Source organism: Neolamprologus brichardi, chromosome 16 (assembly GCF_056152115.1).
Source record: "Neolamprologus brichardi isolate AB-2024 chromosome 16, ASM5615211v1, whole genome shotgun sequence".
Lineage (NCBI taxonomy): Eukaryota > Metazoa > Chordata > Actinopteri > Cichliformes > Cichlidae > Neolamprologus > Neolamprologus brichardi.
In genome coordinates this window covers 10,649,743-10,667,326 of record NC_142119.1, presented here as the reverse complement: position 1 = coordinate 10,667,326, position 17,584 = coordinate 10,649,743, and the positions used below count along the sequence as shown (strand labels likewise).

The 17,584-nt window shown below is 41.2% G+C and overlaps 1 protein-coding gene across 3 annotated transcripts in view; it reads right to left on the bottom strand.

Moving 5' to 3' along the window:
• enox1 (ecto-NOX disulfide-thiol exchanger 1) overlaps window positions 1–17,584 on the bottom strand; it is a 136,053-nt gene that overhangs the window by 18,570 nt on the left and 99,899 nt on the right. For all 3 annotated transcript variants that reach the window (XM_006806412.3, XM_006806413.3, XM_087829746.1), the window contains exons 7-11: window positions 16,921–17,154; window positions 8,703–8,915; window positions 4,290–4,396; window positions 981–1,098; window positions 30–235 (exon numbers count right to left, since the gene is read on the bottom strand). In XM_006806412.3, coding sequence (XP_006806475.2) covers window positions 30–235; window positions 981–1,098; window positions 4,290–4,396; window positions 8,703–8,915; window positions 16,921–17,154 — 878 coding nt within the window. The remainder of the gene's footprint in view (window positions 1–29; window positions 236–980; window positions 1,099–4,289; window positions 4,397–8,702; window positions 8,916–16,920; window positions 17,155–17,584) is intronic.

Below are 17,584 nucleotides of genomic sequence, written 5' to 3'. Positions count from 1 at the left end.
AAATGCGATGTGCAGGCAGACAAACAAACCTGCTGCATGCTGTGCATGCTCTGCTGCAGCAGCTGGATCTGAGCCTCTGGGCTGTGAGGGTGTGTGTGCGAGTGATCGTCTTCTGGGCGGCTGGCTCTGCTCTGCTCCTTCCTCAGGAGCTCCACCTCGTTCCTGTAGGCGTCCAGCTGCCAGCGCAGGGAGTCGTTCTCCTCCTTCAGAGAGGCCTGAGTCTGATCACACACTCCTGCGGGAGGAGAGAGGGAAGAAAGGCGGGATCCGGAAAGGTGAGGGAGGAAAGGGAGGAGATGAGAGTAGGAAAATAAGAAACAAGTGGATGAGAAAGACAAAAAGGAGAGAGAAAGAAACAATGGAAAGGGAAGAGAGAGGCCTTGTGTTGTAAAAAATGAACATGAGCATCTCATTCAGGGTCCACATCAGTGATGTCCCCACAACTTTATCCTGCTTTTGTTTGTTTTTATAATTGAAGGGTTATATGAACAGCAGATTTAATGTGGCACAGGCTGCAAAGTCTCTTGTCAGAAATTTCTTTTTAAAGGCTGATTTAAATAAAAACTGCCTTTACACGTGTTCGAGTAAACCCAGCTTGAGCTATTCTGTTTGCTGCACAGGATTTTGTGACTTTTTATTAGTTAAACTGCCACACAAATAAACCAGCTTGTCTAAATCACATAAACTCAAAGATCCTGAGGAGCTCTTGTGAGCAGAGCACCAAATCAGGGGACCCGTGAAAAAAAGTGTTTCTAGAATCTGGACGTCTCAAAGACAGAATTAATCTCAGAAAAAAACAATTTTACTTTCAGTGTTCACACTTTTGCATGTGGCTGAGAAAAAGCAAACACAAACAGGAGAGACAGAGAATCGGGGAAAAAAATTGGCACGTTTCCATCATCCATCATCATCTCTAGCCAGAGGCCTCAAATTCACACCTTTAGTCATTTAATGTGTGATTTGAAAGGTGATATAATTACCATTTTCCTCAGTGCGCATCTTCTTGCAAGGACTTTCATCCGACTCGTCATCCGACATCTCCATCTCCTCTTCTCGTCTGATGCCCATGATCTCTTCGCTGTGGGCGTTCCTCAGCTCCTAAAACATTACAGCCAGCAGAGACACAGAGCAACAGCGGTCCTCAGCTCACTCGTGAAGAAATGGGATGTCCTGTTAGCAATTTCATCACACGCATGCTGTTACAAGTGTCGTATTTGTAACAAGTTGGGGCAGAAAGGTTGTGTTTGAGCAACCTTTGTGTTTGCGGTCTAAAATGTTTCCAAACATTCTTAGAAGTTATCTGTGTCAACTCAATGCATTCTTCTCTGTTCCATGGTTACAGTTCTATGCATTTCACCCACAGATGTACAAACAGATTGCTTTGATGCTAAAGAAAACTTTAAAAAATGACTTTACAACAAACTCTCAGCCACCTCTGAAGTTATAAGAAGCTTCTTTTATGTACTGAAACACTTCCAAACTTTGAGCTGGTGTAGTTTGATGCACTTCCTTTGGGCTTTAAATTCACAATAAAACCAGGATAAAAAAAAACAAAACAACCCAATAAAGACATACTCTAATAAATAAGAGTGTGTGTGCTTTTCCTATTTTAAGTGTGAGGCTATGTCTAGTATTCTCGATGTGTAGCTCACTCAGTCACTCATGTATCCTGTTGTTTTATTGGTTCTAAGCCTCTGAGTTTAACATGCTTTTTACAGCACAGAACAGCCAGTGTCAATTATACCACTTTGTTTTATATTATTTTATACTTTAATTATTACAACAGTATGTTGTTGTTAACCGGCAATAATACATATGAATGTCATTCAATAACAACTGTGGGTGAATTTAATCTGTGGCTCTCTTCCCCCGCATGTCTTTGTCCTGTCCTCCTCCCCTCACCCCCAACCAGGCAGATGGTTGCCCCTCCCCCTCTAGCAGATCCAGGGTCTGCTGGAGGGGGAGGGGAGGCCATCTATCCTGTTTCCTCCTTAAAAGGGAGTTTCTCCTTCCCACTGTCGCCAAAACGCTTGCTCAAAGGGGGTCATATGGTTGTTGGGGTTTCCTTCTCTGTATTATTGTATTGTCTTTACTATATTAAGTGCCTTGAATTGATTTGGATTGAATTGAACTGAATTTTTTACCACAAAGCGTCCATTCAGATATCGGAAAGGGTTAAAGTTGGATTTTGGCTGCGCTGATGCGTGGCACCGTGGTGGCTACATCCAGTTTATGGTGGCAACTCAGCCGTCCCATTGTTGCAATAAAAACATTTTGCGGCCTACCTCCCAGCTCCATTGTCATCATTCCCATTGCTTTCATGAACTAATCATTCATCAAGCGAAGCGCATACGCATGAGATGTAATAGACTGAGAGCCTTTTGCCTGCGTGTCGTATTATCTTTCACTTCTGCAGAAGCTGCCTGTGAATCAGATCTCTGCCATTTTCGCCCATATTCATTAGCTTTTCTTTTGTGGGCTGTGATTTCACAGACCATTTCCTAACAGAATAATATCCATCTCCACTGAGGAAAAATGTGCAGCCTGCTTCCAAACAGTTAGCAGAGACACTCCTGTTGTTGTAGAAATATGGATTCATATAGACTTACCATGAACGGTAGCCATTAAAGGAAGATCTCACAAGGGGACTGAATCTTACTATAGATGAATAAGAGCCTGTGGAATTCAATACCTCTTACCCAAAATATTAACTGTGGTGACACCAATGCCTCAGTCAAGACCCTTGTGTGTCATACAGTATTCGCTTTGGCTACCCAAAATATAAAATGCCAAAATAAAGACAACTGAAAGAATACAAACATGCTAAGAGGATGCCTTTCATTATTCGCTTTTCAACCTGGACCAAATCACTGCATCCATCCATCCATCCATCCATCTGCCTATTCATCCATCCATCCATCCATCCATCTTCCGTTTACCAAGTTCAGGGTTGCGGGGGACTGGAGCCTAACCTAGCTCTCGCAGGGTGAGACTGGTTCAATTAGTGTTGTTTAATAAAGACAAGATGATGTAAATAAAATATCTCTAGTTCACGCTCAAATGAAAAGACAAAACAAACAAACAAAAAAGTATAATAGAAGTATTATTTTTTTCTGCTTTATGTATTAATGCCAGCAAAGTTTCCATATGACTGCACAAGGATCTGAAGTGTTCATCAAACCAGTGGAGTGAAAGCTTCCGACAGTGAAGTGCTTTTTATCCTTTAGGTCATTTATTGGACTTTGCTTTGTTTTCAAGCAAAAAATTTTCCACGTCCCTCAGCTCCTTTTGGTGTTAGTCTTAGGTTTTATTTTAGGTCTCAAAAATAAAATATTGGCAAATGCACTGGCACTTACATGGCACCTGTCTATTCAATTTAAGTACTACAATTCACCCACTCACACACATTCATACAGGGCTTTTATCTCTATCTAAGCACATGTGCATAACATTCACACACGCTCACTTGCTGATGGATGCATCAGGGGAAACTCAGGGTTCAATATCTTGCACAGGGATACTTTGACAGATGGACAAGAGGAGCCAGGGATCCACCCACCAACCTTCTGATAGGTAGACGACCCACTCTAACACCTGAATGTGCAATCTCAAAGCTTGGAAATGCTTAGAAATCATCCTTTGAAATTGTGTGCTGGAGCAAAAACACAAAAACTAACAAAACACTTACTCCCTTTGTCCCTTTGTGATTTGAAATAAAATACACAAATTCAAGTACATTTCACTTTTATCCTTTCTTCGATCACTTTCCATTTCTGCATTCTAAGTTGGTGTATTCAACCCCCTCACCCCCACAGAACAACAAACCCACAACCTCCACGTGCGCCAACAGGCTGCTCCACGTCTGAATCCTCTGTGGTGCTGCCGCGTGAACGGGTCTTCCCTCTTTCGTGTGCAGCATTCTCGTCTTCGTACTTGTTTTCTAGATTTGACTTGGGATAAATAATTGATTTGAGACTTAACCCTGGAAAGCAGTGTTGCCATAGCAGCGTCTCACACTTTCGAGGAGGCATCAGATCTTTGCTTTACATTGGGGCTGCAGGGATAAAGGGAGGCCCGGGCGATCAGAGGCTGCTGTCTGCCCGTCTGTCTGTCTGTGAGGGCGAAGCATCCAGCAAAACAACAACCCAGACACTGAATACAACAAATCCTACGGGACTGTGTGTCAATCCCCAGCTCTCTCCTGGGGACTCAAAAGTGACAGCAGAGAAGAAAGCAGTGAGCCAGGGTGGGAGGAGAAAACAGAAAAAAACAAACAAAGGTATACCAACCTCACACTGCTTGCGCCAAATGTCTATGTTCTTGCGCTGTGCTTTTGAGAAATGGTCCCATGCCTTTTGCCGGGTGGCAGCGGTGAAAACGGCGGTGATCTGCTCGACTTTGGGGTGAACGGGGAGGAGGAAGAGGAAGAGGAGGGAGGGTCAAGACAAAACAAGCCGTTTATGTAGCGTTGTAGCACTGACTGAGGCTCGTACAGCAGACAGAGGAGAGACCGTGGACATGCACCGACCACAAGCGGCAGGCCACGAAGGTCTTTCGTGTTAAAGGAACAGTTTATTCCAAAACTGAAGTCTGTGACATCATTTGCTCAAGTCAACCTCCAGGAAGGTTTACGCTCTATTTGTCTTTATCAAATGATATTTTTTTTTGCCTCTTGGTTCTTTCATATCAGCCCAAACAGCTTCCTCACTGCAATCAAGGGCTCAGATGAAATGCTACCATATTTCAGAAAGCAATAAGAAAAACTAATCAAAATCAACCACAATTGCCTTCATGCAAAATCTCAAATATTACTTTACTGGATTCCAATTTATACTTTTGAACTCCTGACTCAGTGAGCAGATGATGACAGGACGACTGTACTTGGAGTAAAGTGCTCCTTTAAAGAAAGACTTTTATCTGAAGAATAAATGTATAAGCATAAGAATAAATTTCAAAATAAATAAAAAAAACCCATTCAAGTCTTATTATTACATGACTTTGGAGTAAATTAACAGGGAGTTATGCTTAAAGATGAAGACTGAATAAAAATCTTCTTTGCCATGAGAAAGATGAAAAACAAAATGCTCTTAATGCACTGAATTTTTATCCTCCACCTTCATGTAAGAGATTGTTGGAAACAAGAACTCGGGCATGCTAATTAAACTAAAGTGAATAACACTGATTATTTCAGTACAGTGTTCTGCTGTTACCTTGAAACATAACGTCAGCTACTGTTGCGGACCGACCAGTCCAACCACAGCAATTGCTCTCCCAAATGTCAGCTGCCTTTCCCGGCAGGACAATGTGCCAAGGAAGGAATACTTTGAGATTTTCACAACCCCGATTGGGAGAAATTGCTCCAGATTCACTGGAGCTAGCCTGCTTCATGGAGGCCCTTCTCTAAAACAAGCAGAACACAAAGGTTCAGCTGCTGTAATCCTGTGCGAGCCGCAGCGGGATACCCCCTGAGGTTCTCTATCACAGCCCTGATGAGTCTGAGCTGTTTTGGTGATGTGATGGGGATGTAGCGTTAGGCAGGTGGCTTTAATCTTCTATCCTGGGCCAAGCAGCATGATTCTTGTACAGCTTTTCAAATAAACCTCTTTTTTTTTTTTTTTTTTTTTTTAAAAAAAAAGGAAAAATCTGGAGTGCAGTTGAGCTTTATGAAAAAGTGTTTTTTTTTAAAGATCCTACTCAGTGAACAACAGCGCTCAGTATAAAGACTGCAAACCACACGAACAATCCAAGGCACTCCGAGGCTTGCGATATAATGGTTAAATATTAACCCTCTCAAGGCAGGCGTTGCAGATTTGCAACAGTTAAAAACTAACAACCTGATTAACCCACATACATATTTTATGAGTTTTTTTTACTCAGAAGTGCCACTGCAGGTCTTGGTTGTGCATTAGAAACAAAAAGTTTAATTTGAGCCTGAGAGGGTTAAACGGTTCTCATCATCATACCTCAAGTCTCAGAGTGCCTTTGCTTTTTTTTTTACCTATTGTTTGCAAACATGTTTTTACATGAGTGATTTCAAAAGCTTGTCTTAGTCTGACGGAACAGCCTGGAATTGCTGTTAAGGGTAATCACATAGAGATCTAAATCCAAGGCAACTGGGTGGATGCAAAACACAAGACCAGATGGAAAATGCATGTGTCTGCTAAAAGGCGTGATCCCTTGCAGCGCCTATCAACACTAGCGTCCTGCAGACTTTGTTTCCCTTTTCAGCTGAAGAAAAGTGTCTGACATGTGGATGCTTTCCACATGATATAAAAAAGCTACCATGCATGTGTCCCACTGGCAACAAACACCGGCTCCTGGCCACATTCCTGGAGCCACTATGGGCCGAAATTACTGTCATGGCTGAGAGAACAAGTTACGATTGTGTTGGATAATTAACCCCAGTTGATGTCTCCGAATCATGTTTCAGTCAACTTGCAGAGCAATTAGCCACAACTGGAGTCTTTGTCATCCAGCTGTAGTGCTGGTCAATAAACATCAAGCAGTGTTTATCTTCTCTGTGCCATTTGATTCATGGGAAGCTATCCATATCTTCACACACGTGCACAAGCTAATATGCAATTTTCAGGGCTGTCTGTAAAGCTGCGGGAGACTCTTAGACTGACAGCTGGAGAATGTTTTGCATGAGTCCTTGTTTCCTTGAATCTCGGAGGTGGTGAGAAAATATGTATTAGCACAGCCTTTACAGGCAGATGCATGTCAAATAGGAAAAGCTAAACCAAAACCATCCTCTAAAAGTTTAAAAGAATTCATCTAAAATGTGTGTCATGTGATGAGCAGGTCTCTCTCCTGGCCAGTGCTCTGTACTTACATCTCATCACCTGCAGCTTCACTTCCCACTGGACTGACAAAGGCAACATTTATCCAGAATGGACTGTGAATTTTAGACTCCATCAGAAATGTAGACATGTCACATGGGATATTACATGTTTAATGTTAAGGAGAAGCTATAATGGAATCAATCTGTGTGCAAGAAATTACTGGATGATTGGGGAGGATTGTCTATAACATTGTAACATCGAATCAGAAGAGACACACTTCCATTCTGCATAATTATGCTGCCTTGCATTTTTTTCTGTTGCTCTGACATTTGATTTGTGGTCAAACATTTCCAGTAACGACATAACTTTACTTTGCCAAACCTGAATGAACCAATGTCAGATTTAGCCTTTTCACATATCACAGAAAAACTACTGACAAAAAGACAAAAACAGTAAAACTGTCCATTTTCTCACTCACCTTATTTACAAATGAACACGAACCGTGAAATGACGCCAAATATGCCTTTTTCTGAACGTAACATCGGATTAAATGTGCATTAAGTGATATTTTTGACCCTTTTAGCTCCTAGTTTTGGTTCTGTGCATACTTCTTGCTGCTCATGTGAAATATATTACCTTTGCACACTTTATTTCACATACTTCTCTCATTGGCGATGTTTAGATTGTATCTGAGTGTCAGAAATCTTAAAAGCATTACATATTAGCAGATGATCAGCCTTAGCTATTATTAAAATAGGTTTCAATTAACACACAAGTTCACTTGGTTAACTGTTTCAGGTTAACTCCTAGGAGATCGGATTCTAGGAATTAGAAGGTGTTATGTATGTTACCCGGTAACAGTGGAGGAGTTAAAGGAGTTAAAGGAGTCAAAGGTTGTGTTATATACATACTTTCCTTGGGAGGTGGTGGAGACCAAAACTGAGATAAAACTAGAGCAAATGTACGACATCAGGTGGACATGGATTCCTTTCCATTTCAGTGGTTGTGTCTGTTGCTGCTGAACACAACAAGTGATTATTGTGTTTTTGTAAATACACTGCATTCTAGTGGTCAAAATTCACCTAATGCAGCTTTAATTGCAGACTTAGCTAAGTGTCAGTGAATGGGTGCTATTTAACCAGTGCTGTTTCAGAGTAGCATTAGCATGCAGTAACAGAGCAGCTGTGGTTATCACTCAGTGTGTGTTGGCATTTTTTTGAAGGCAGCCTGTGAAAAGGTCAGGGCGCACTCATGCTACTGACTCTGAAACCTCTGTGCGACTGACCTAATCACCACTGCACAGCGCGCCGAAGATAATGGAGCTGATGGTGAGACAGATCGGGGAGTGTTGTCATGGAGACTGGGCCGAGATGCTCACAGAGTAAATGACTTGCATCAAGACGGGCTTAGAAATGGATGTGGTGAAAATGGCTTCATGGTCTGCACCACCGTAATCTGCCACTGCACCACACCCTGCAGCAGTGTGAGAGACTGCAATCAGGAGTAAGCTCACACTGACGGCACACGTGGTGACACGAGGTCAAAAGTGGATATCTATTAACTGGTTTTCACCTAAAAAAGTAGTACTGTTCAGTCTCAGGTGCTTAATATACAGCACTTTAGCCAAAGTCTTATGTGTTTAAACATCCTACATGAATCGATTGACTTAACTGATTAAACTGAAGGTGCAGTTGATTCATGGGTGCTATCCAATCATATGATTGTCTCTAGTTCATGGTTCTCTTAAAACTGGTGAAACAGAATGAAACTTGCTACCTGCAGTGTGAAGAGAAAACCACTGGTTGAACTTACCTGTACAGCTTACACTTACAATGGCAAAAACTTCTCACGTGAGACGTCCTTTGTCTGGAAGTTTTTTCAGTACGTCTTTAAGTGTGTAAAATATGAAAGCGTCCTTACACTGATTTAATATAGCCAGCAGGGCATTCTTGAAGGCCTCTTTGGCACGCTCCAACTCCTCTTCATGCTGAGCTTTCTCGCTCATCAGTCGTCTAACGTGGCTGTTGGCCGACTGGATCATAGAGTAGAAGTGATTGGCGGTGCGGCGGTTGACTTCGCCTCTGTCGATCCAGGTGAACAGAATGGCTATGGCCTCACTGAACTTATGATCATCTGTGGGAACAAGTTGAAAAAGGTAAGAAAAAGAGGTATGGCAGTTCTTTTTTTTCCAATACCAACACCAGTGATACTTTTAAAAATGAACTGGACTGTGCTTATAAAGTGCATTTCAAACCGTACTGATTCAAAATGACTATAAGTCACACTTAAACATCGAGTATATTCATACAGTGCTTTATTTTATACACTCTACCTCACATGCTTGGACAATTTGGAATAACAACTTAACCTAACAAGCATTTCTTTGGACTCAGGGAAGAAGCTGAAGTGCCCAAACCAAGGGAAGAACATGGAAACTTCACACAGGACGCCTCCATTTAACCAGGAGATTCAAATCTTTACTTGTGAGGCAACTGTGCTCACCAGTGCACCACTGTGCTGCACAAGTGCAGCTTTCACATGATGACAAAATGTTTGTAAGTAAGTAAAAGAAAGTAAAATTTTATTTATATAGCACCTTTCAAGATAAAAAATCACAAAGTGCTTCACAGAAGCTAAAACCTAAAAATAAAAATCAACCAAAAACAACTTTAAAAAGATGAGTTTTTAGCTGTTTTTTAAAAGCAACCACGGAGTCCACAGATCTCAGGCTCAAAGGGAGAGAGTTCGACAATCTGGGGGCCACAGTTACAAAAGCTTTGTCGCCTTTTGTTTTCAGCCTTGTGTTTTGGACAACCAGCAAGCCCTGGTCACATGACCTCAGGGACCTGCTGGGAATGTATGGATGTAAAAGTTCACTTATATATGTTGGTGCTTGTCCATGCAGAGCCCTGAAAGTCAAGGTCAAAACCTTAAACTGGATTCTGAATTTAACAGGGAGCCAGTGCAGCTGAATCAGCAGGGGTGTGACATGGGAGTACTTGGTCAGAAGCTTTGCAGCAGCGTTCTGAACAACTTGCAGATGCTCCAAAGAGGCTTTACATAAACAAGTAAACAAAGAATTACAATAATCCAGACGAGATGAAACAAATGCATGAATGACAATTTCTAATTCGGAGCGCGATACAATGGGACTCAGCTTAACAATGTTTCTCAAGTGATAAAAACAGGAGCGAACCAGAGATTTTACATGGGCATCCAAAGTCAGAGCTGAGTCAATAGTAACACAAGGACTTCAGTCTTCCCCTCATTTAGTTGAAGAAAGTTTCCAGCCATCCAACCTCTAATGGAGTCTATGCACTTATGCAAAATCTGTAGCTTGGAAACATCATGGGGCTTAAAGGAGATATATAACTGAATATCATCTGCATAGCAGTGATACGAAATGTCCTTAAAAGTGCTCAATAAGTGTTGAAGAGGAAGTAAATACAGCAAGAACAATAAAGGCCCCAAAACTGAACCTTGTGGCACACCATAGGCAAGAAAAGTAGAAGAGGAACTGTACTTAGAGGTAGCCACAGAAAAGTATCGTTCATGCAAATAGGATTCAAACCAGTCCAAAGCAGCCCCTGATATACCCACCCAGTGTCTCAGCCTATCTAGCAGAATATGATGGTCCACAGTATCAAAGGCGGAGGTTTGTATCTGTATCTTACTGATAACTACTGTTTGTCTTATCTTCTTTAATCAGCTGTTATATGCAAGAAATTGATCTAAATCCCAACTATGACCTCAACCGCAGGGGTCCTTCAAGGTGAATAAAGCTGTGTTGTATAAGTACATTTCTCATTCATTTTCCCCCAGACATATTCAGTGTAGAGCGGAGTTGTAGCCCTGCACTTCAGATGGACATGCAAGTGTCCTGGAAGAATGAATGGTACAGAACTAAGGTATACTATTTCTTTCCATTTCTTTCAGCATCTTTCACGGTTCCCTGATAATGACGGTGATGAATGTTTTTGAAGTAACACCTGCAGTGCTATGAATTTCAAAACCTTACATTGCCTTGTTTTTAGATAGCTTGACCTGTGACCTTGAGGGTGAGGTCACAGAGATTTGAACTTAAAGTAGATGCTCCTATGGTATCAATTTGAAACTCCTGCACCAGTTCATTCTCGAGTTACTGCGTTCACACGTGTTCACGTCGCCAGCCTGCCTGCCTACATAATGGGATGCTTCTGTAGTAGATACGTGGGGTAGTCGTGAGGTGCCACTCCTGAAACAAGAGCTGTGTCAAGACTCAGGCTCAACACTTTATCAGTCTCAACACAGACGCTCCAAGCACTTCCCTGTCCTCAATAGTCATATCCAAACTGCTTTTAATTCCTTGATGGCAAAGCCCAACTTGACAGCTCTAGGTGACGGCCGAGGGATATTCTCCTGAAGGCGAGAACTCCCGACCAAAGTCCCTTTTGATAGACAGATGTTTTTTTACATTTTAATTTGAGAGAAAAAAGCATTACAGCTGCTTTAAAATTTATACATTCACAATACTAAAATCTCTTTGGACTCCAAGTCTCTCCCCCAGCACGCCGTGTCTTGGTACATCACACCAAATGGTGACTGAAGAGTATGATGTGAAAGCCGTTTCATGGGACCTTTAACATTCACTCAGCCTAAATAAACAATGGAGCAGTTACTGGGGACTAAATTCTTTCTCTGGAGGCCTTCACCGTTCACGGGTCTGTGAGCCACGTCACAGCCGCTGAACACAAAATGCATTTTTGATTTTCAACTTTTTCAAGCACAACCTTAAGCAGCGCTCGGTCTCAGTCACAAAAACTGCGGCGTCTCGGCGGGCTTCCGTCGAGTGCATTCTCTTCCATTTGAATAATAATTGAATGGTGCCACGGAGCCGCGGACGACGGCAGAAGAGAGTGAATTAGAGAGCATTTAATGAGCTCAATACCCAGTGCAACACAACCTGTAAGAAGACACTTTCCCCCACTCTGATAAAGCCCCATTCATACACAGCAGCAGATTACAGTCACATTACAGCGAGCACAATGAAGCGCTGCTGAACAGGGACGTGCGGGGGAATAATGGAAATTTATTTCCCCTGCTGTTTGAGGTGAAGAATGAATTGAAAAGGGTTATTCAGAGAGAAAACATGCTTGTTTATGTTAGGTATTAGAGGATGGATGGGAACACTGCACTGAGGCTGAGGTTTGGGTTTTGTAGATAAACTGGAGATTCTGGAGCAAACAGAAGCAACATGCTGCTGGTTTTCCAGAGAGATAGAACAGAGCCACAGATAAATACAGAAAATGGCAGACATAGAAAAGGCAGAAAGGAATCCTGTTTAAAAAGTGCTATTATTTATTTTTAATATAATAAATCCCTGATCACTGTAAAGCTGATTTTGGAAGACAGAGTTTTGATGCTTCATTTGATAACAATGCACTTGCGACTGGACTGCTGCTATGTGTCTTCATATACCAAGTTTGCTTGAAAGGAACCAAATGTGAAAGCTTGTGATTCTTTTTCTTATGGGATTGCTGTTGTCACGCCTTAGTAATAATCTGCTGCCATTTGAACATGGCCTCTTCATGTCTCAGAGACCATTCTTGTCATGTCACAGCACTTACATATGACTTCAACAGATTAACTGATAGGATCGTGTTTGTTTGTGATTTACTAAGATAAGATAAGATAACCTTTATTAGTCCCACACGTGGGAAATTTGTTTTGTCGCAGCAGGAAGTGGACAGTGCAAAAGTTATGAAGCAAAAACTAGAATAATATACATTATATAATAAATACAGTACACAACTGTACAGAATAGAATAAAATAAAATACTATATACAGTAGAATAAAATAGAATAAAATATACAATAAGATAAAAATAGAATACAAATGCTATATACAACTGAGTAAAAATGCAACGATGCCAGAAAAGATTATTGCACATTAGTGTTATTGCACATTTGTGGATGTGTGTGTTTGATCAGTTAAAGTCTTTGTTGTGGAGTCTGACAGCAGTGGGGAGGAAAGACCTGTAAAATCTCTCCGTCCCACACCGTGGGTGCTGCAGTCTCCCACTGAAGGAGCTGCGCAGTGCAGATATTTTAGGAACTAAAAGTTCCTAAAAGATCTGATTATTTTCTGTATAATGCTCTATATTCAAAACATTTCTGTTCCATATTTCAGCACCAACTCTAACCTATAAACATCATAAAAAACACAAAAGGCAGTTTGCACAGAGCTCTGTCTGGAACTTCTCTCATTCGCTTTGCAAATATACAATGAAAACTTGGATGGATGAACAGATGGATGCACTGTTAGATGTAAAAAAAAAAACAACCTTGATGGTACAGTCTGTTCTGTGAAGAAGAAAACTTCAATGACAGGTCTGACATGAGACTTACCTTTAATGACGATCTGAGATAGATGTAAAAATGGGTTCAGAACAGCAACTCAAACTTGGATCAATAAAGCAGATTTAGAAAGAACAGATATGTCTGTCTGTACCTTATAACACCGACTATGTGCATCAGTTTGAGTAATTCAAATCATCTGGATCTATTGTTGCACTAAGCAAAGACCACCAGGCTTTTTACCAGTTCCCATGGAAATAAGATATATCTGATTCCCACTGATGGTGGTAATGTGTTTCTCAGCAACACTTTATTGGCACAAAGGTCACAGTACCACATGAGGTGATGTTATTATTTCTTTTTGTGTGGGAGTTATTACAGTCAAGATCTTGACTTTCTTCTCTTTCATGCTTTATTTAAATGATGCGTGCAGTGGATCTGACCGCACATTAAAGACAAGTTTAGGTCGAAACACGGAAAATATAACAATAACACTAGATGCTAATGTTTAGTTTGCCTGCTCAATCTGAGACAACATGAAGGTCATCACAATGCATGAAGGCAATAACAGTAATAAGCAGTGCGCTGGATCTGAATGTGATTAAATTGCACTAAATTGCAAGTGATTCCAGCGCCGCTGTGTTTTTCTAAACAGAGAAAATTTACAGCCTTTTACTGTAAATATGCAACACTTTCAATCACTGGAGACAAGAATTAGCCACAGCAGAGTGGAGGCAACACGGAGGAGGTGAAAGAGGAGGAGGAGGAGGAGAATGACCTTCACAGCAAACACCCCTCATTGCTCACTTCTCACTTATCAAAACCACTGCCAACTCAGTCCCACACTTCCTCCTCTCCCATCAATTCTCCTCACGTGCAGAAGGAGCAGGTGGGTGCAGGTTTGCAGCAGTACAGAAAGAAAGGGAGTGGTCCATGGTATTAATCCCATTACACAGTAGATAAATGGGGGCTTGAAAAACGTAACTCCTGTAGTAAAACTGGGCTGATTTTAAAAGAGAAGCACAACGAGGACTTCACCTTTCTTTCAAATGTCACCTGAATTATTCATTGTCACGATTCCTTCTTTTATGGAGCACATTTCTACTCAGGTTTAAAACAGCTTGGAAAAAAATACTTGGTGTCAAGCATGGGAAACATCTGAGATCAAACCAAGGATTGCTAAATTTTACTCAAACACAACATCTTAACTGCATTCTCACCACATTTTCTGTTAATATAACAATAAATGTTATATATACGGATTGGTGCTGCAGCTGCAATGATGCAGACGCTATTCGGTACATTGTGGTGAAGGGAGAGCTGAGTCTGAAAGCGAAGCTCTCAATTTAGTGGTTGATCTACGTCCCTACCCTCACCTATGGCCAAGAGCTGTGGGTAATGACCGGGAGGAGCCCCCGGAGCAGACCCAGGACACGCTGGAGAGATTATATCTCTCGGCTGGCCTGGGAATGTCTTGGTGTAGCCCAGAAAAGCTGGAGGAGGTGGCTGGGCAGAGGGGCATCTGGGCTTCTCTGCTTAGGTTGCTGCCCCTGTGACCCGGCCCTGGATAAGCGTGATAAGATGGATGGATGGATGGAAGGATATTATATATATGGTCAGAAACCCTTCTCATTACATTGTACCCCACTGGGTATGCACTCAGTGTGATTCTTCAACACGCAGGGTTTGCCAGTTGAGGAAAGATAACAGAGGAAACTTCAGCATGTGTCAAAGGTTTTGGATTGTTGCTTTGGTTATTTCTTGTTTTATATAGTAATCTATCTTTCTGTTTGTTGCTGCTAGCTTTACTTCATTTTACCCACAATTTACCCGCAGTCACACATTTTTATACTTGCATTTTACCTTTGTTCTTTGGTGTCACTTTTTTCCCCAATGACTTAGAAAAAAATTTTTTGGATGAAAATAGACCTTATCTCAACATTAGCCACATGCTATAAGTCAAATGCCCACCAACTTCCTGTGAGAGTGGTAAGACCAGGAAAGCACATTTGCATTAACATGTAACCAGGTGTTGTGTACTGTATGTTCAAGCTAGTCCAGTTTTTTTTTTTTTTATCGAGTAATGCTAACAGCATGGCTCAATCCAAGTATCTTTGTGTCTGTGATAAATTTGGTGATCATCTGACTTCTACTCCAGTCACCAGGGCACACATAGACACACACACTTCATCTATGACAGCTGGGAGGGTCCTGCGACTGGTCAGCAAAATGAACTGATGGATATCTTATTATACAACTTGGAAAAAAAGACAAATACTGCAGCATCACAGGTACTTTAGATAATGTTAGCATCCAAAGTATGTTTGTTAAACATCAACATCAGTATTTAGCTCAATGCTTCATATTGTGTTGCTGCTGCCATAAAAAAACAGCTTAGAGTCTGACAATTATAAGAGGTTGCGTTTTTTGCTGTACAAGAAGTCAGAGAAGTCATCTTCTTTCTTCCTTTCCAGAGGCTAAGTTTTTCAGCCTGAACACAGGGCCTAAAACGATGTATTTATGACTCGATTACATCTGTAAACGAATTCCAGAATCCTACAATGGCTTACTTAATAATGCATATCTTACTGGATTATAGCTGCTAGAAGCAAAAAAAAGAAGAAATAAGCAGGAAGCCACTGAAGTTAATGAGAAAGGTAAAGACACATAAAAAATTGCAACTGTTTTGTTTTATTTTGTACTGTTGAGAACTCTGGTAAGGCTTTTATTTAGCAGTTCTTGCTCCATCTCAATCGTGTTTGTCTCCTTTATTGTTCAGTGTTTTTACTGATGACTGAATGCGGAGAGCTCACAGTCTGTGCAGATATCTTTGATAAACACTTGAAAATCTAATAACTAAAATCCCACTTCTCCAGTTGCTTTTATTTCTCTCCCTTTAAAAAAAATATCTGATACTCTGTTGTCACAAAACCTATTTCTTATGTCACTCCAGAGCTCTCTGAGAACTGCTGAGTAATAACTGCAGTTTTTACAACAACACACAAAACACTGCTGTAAAACAAGAAATCCCTATACAGGCTGATGCAAACATGGCTTCTTGGACAGTCTTTGAGTGTTTCCCCTGTGTTTGCACACTGTTTGCCTGCATTATACTGTTGCCATCAAACACAGTTGTTTATCAGTGGCTACAAACGGGGGGATGAAGAATATCAATAATTGTGCAGCTTCCTGGACAATTAATTCATGCATGTTATTGGGTATCACAGCAAGTGACCTAAGCAGGAGATTATATACACACGCACACACAGAGCAACAGATGTGTTGCCAATCAAATTAAAAGCGTTGTTATCTGTGACCTACAAATCCGCTTTGAAAAGTTGTACATGGCTTTGGACTAATATATTTACTACAAGGGATTTTATTTACTCTCTGTATCCATGACAACAGCTGCAGATTTTGTGACCACCTGACCCAAACCACAAAAACCTTGAACAGATTCGGTCCAACCCTGTCACATTAGTGACATGACATGATCAAGCTCATGGTTGTGCTGGCCTCTGCAGTCTTTGGGTTCCTGCCCTTGCCAGCACACCAAAAATGAATTTGGATACAGCCTTTAAAGGAGGAGCAGGGGTTGTTTTTCTGTGTGCATGTGTGTGAGATTTGCCCTTTAGAAGCATCAAGGGTATCAGCTGACTCATCACCTGGTATGAGTTAGCAATGAGATCAGTTGATCTGCTAGGTTTGTGGCACAGTAAACTTGTCGTATAGTGATGAGAAATTACTTTCTCAATGCAAAGCTAATTGACACTTTCTCTGCAAACTCGTTGCCAGTGCTCACCTTTTAGTCTGTCTGCTAACAGTGCTACCTCGTGTTCAGAGTAGTGCACAATCGGAGGGGGAGATGGTGGCCGCAGTCTGTCTTCGTGGATCTTGCGGCGGTGTCTTTCCTCTCTGGCCAGTAAGCGTTGTTTACACTCCCACTCATAAAGGTCATCTCTGGCCTGGGCAAAGTCTACATGGATCTTCCCAGAGTCCTTTTTATCAGTGCTGGATCCGATACGCATCCGATACCCTGAAGGGGAGAAGGTGATACCATTATATTTAGGCATTTGCTACAACAGGTAGAGTCAAATGTCATTAGATTTGATCTGCCAACGAAAATCATTAGGGTGAAACATGAAGATGATGAAAAATTATGAAAAATACAGTTCCTTAAATATCCACCTTAGACTGGGCCTAAAAATAAGCTCTTCTCGCCCTCTCTTATAATATCTAGCTTAACAGTAGAAGTAGAAACAATCCACAAAATCAATTGTGGTGTCTATACTACTTTTCCTCTTTATGACAACTACCTGAAGGTGAATTTTATATAACTAAGCAATGAAAAATTATAATAAAGCTGAAAGTTATGCATAACAAGAGAGTGGTCAACTTAATAGATAATGATAGCTAGGTGCTACATCATGTTGTTTAGCATGCAGCTGTACTAAAACACACACTAG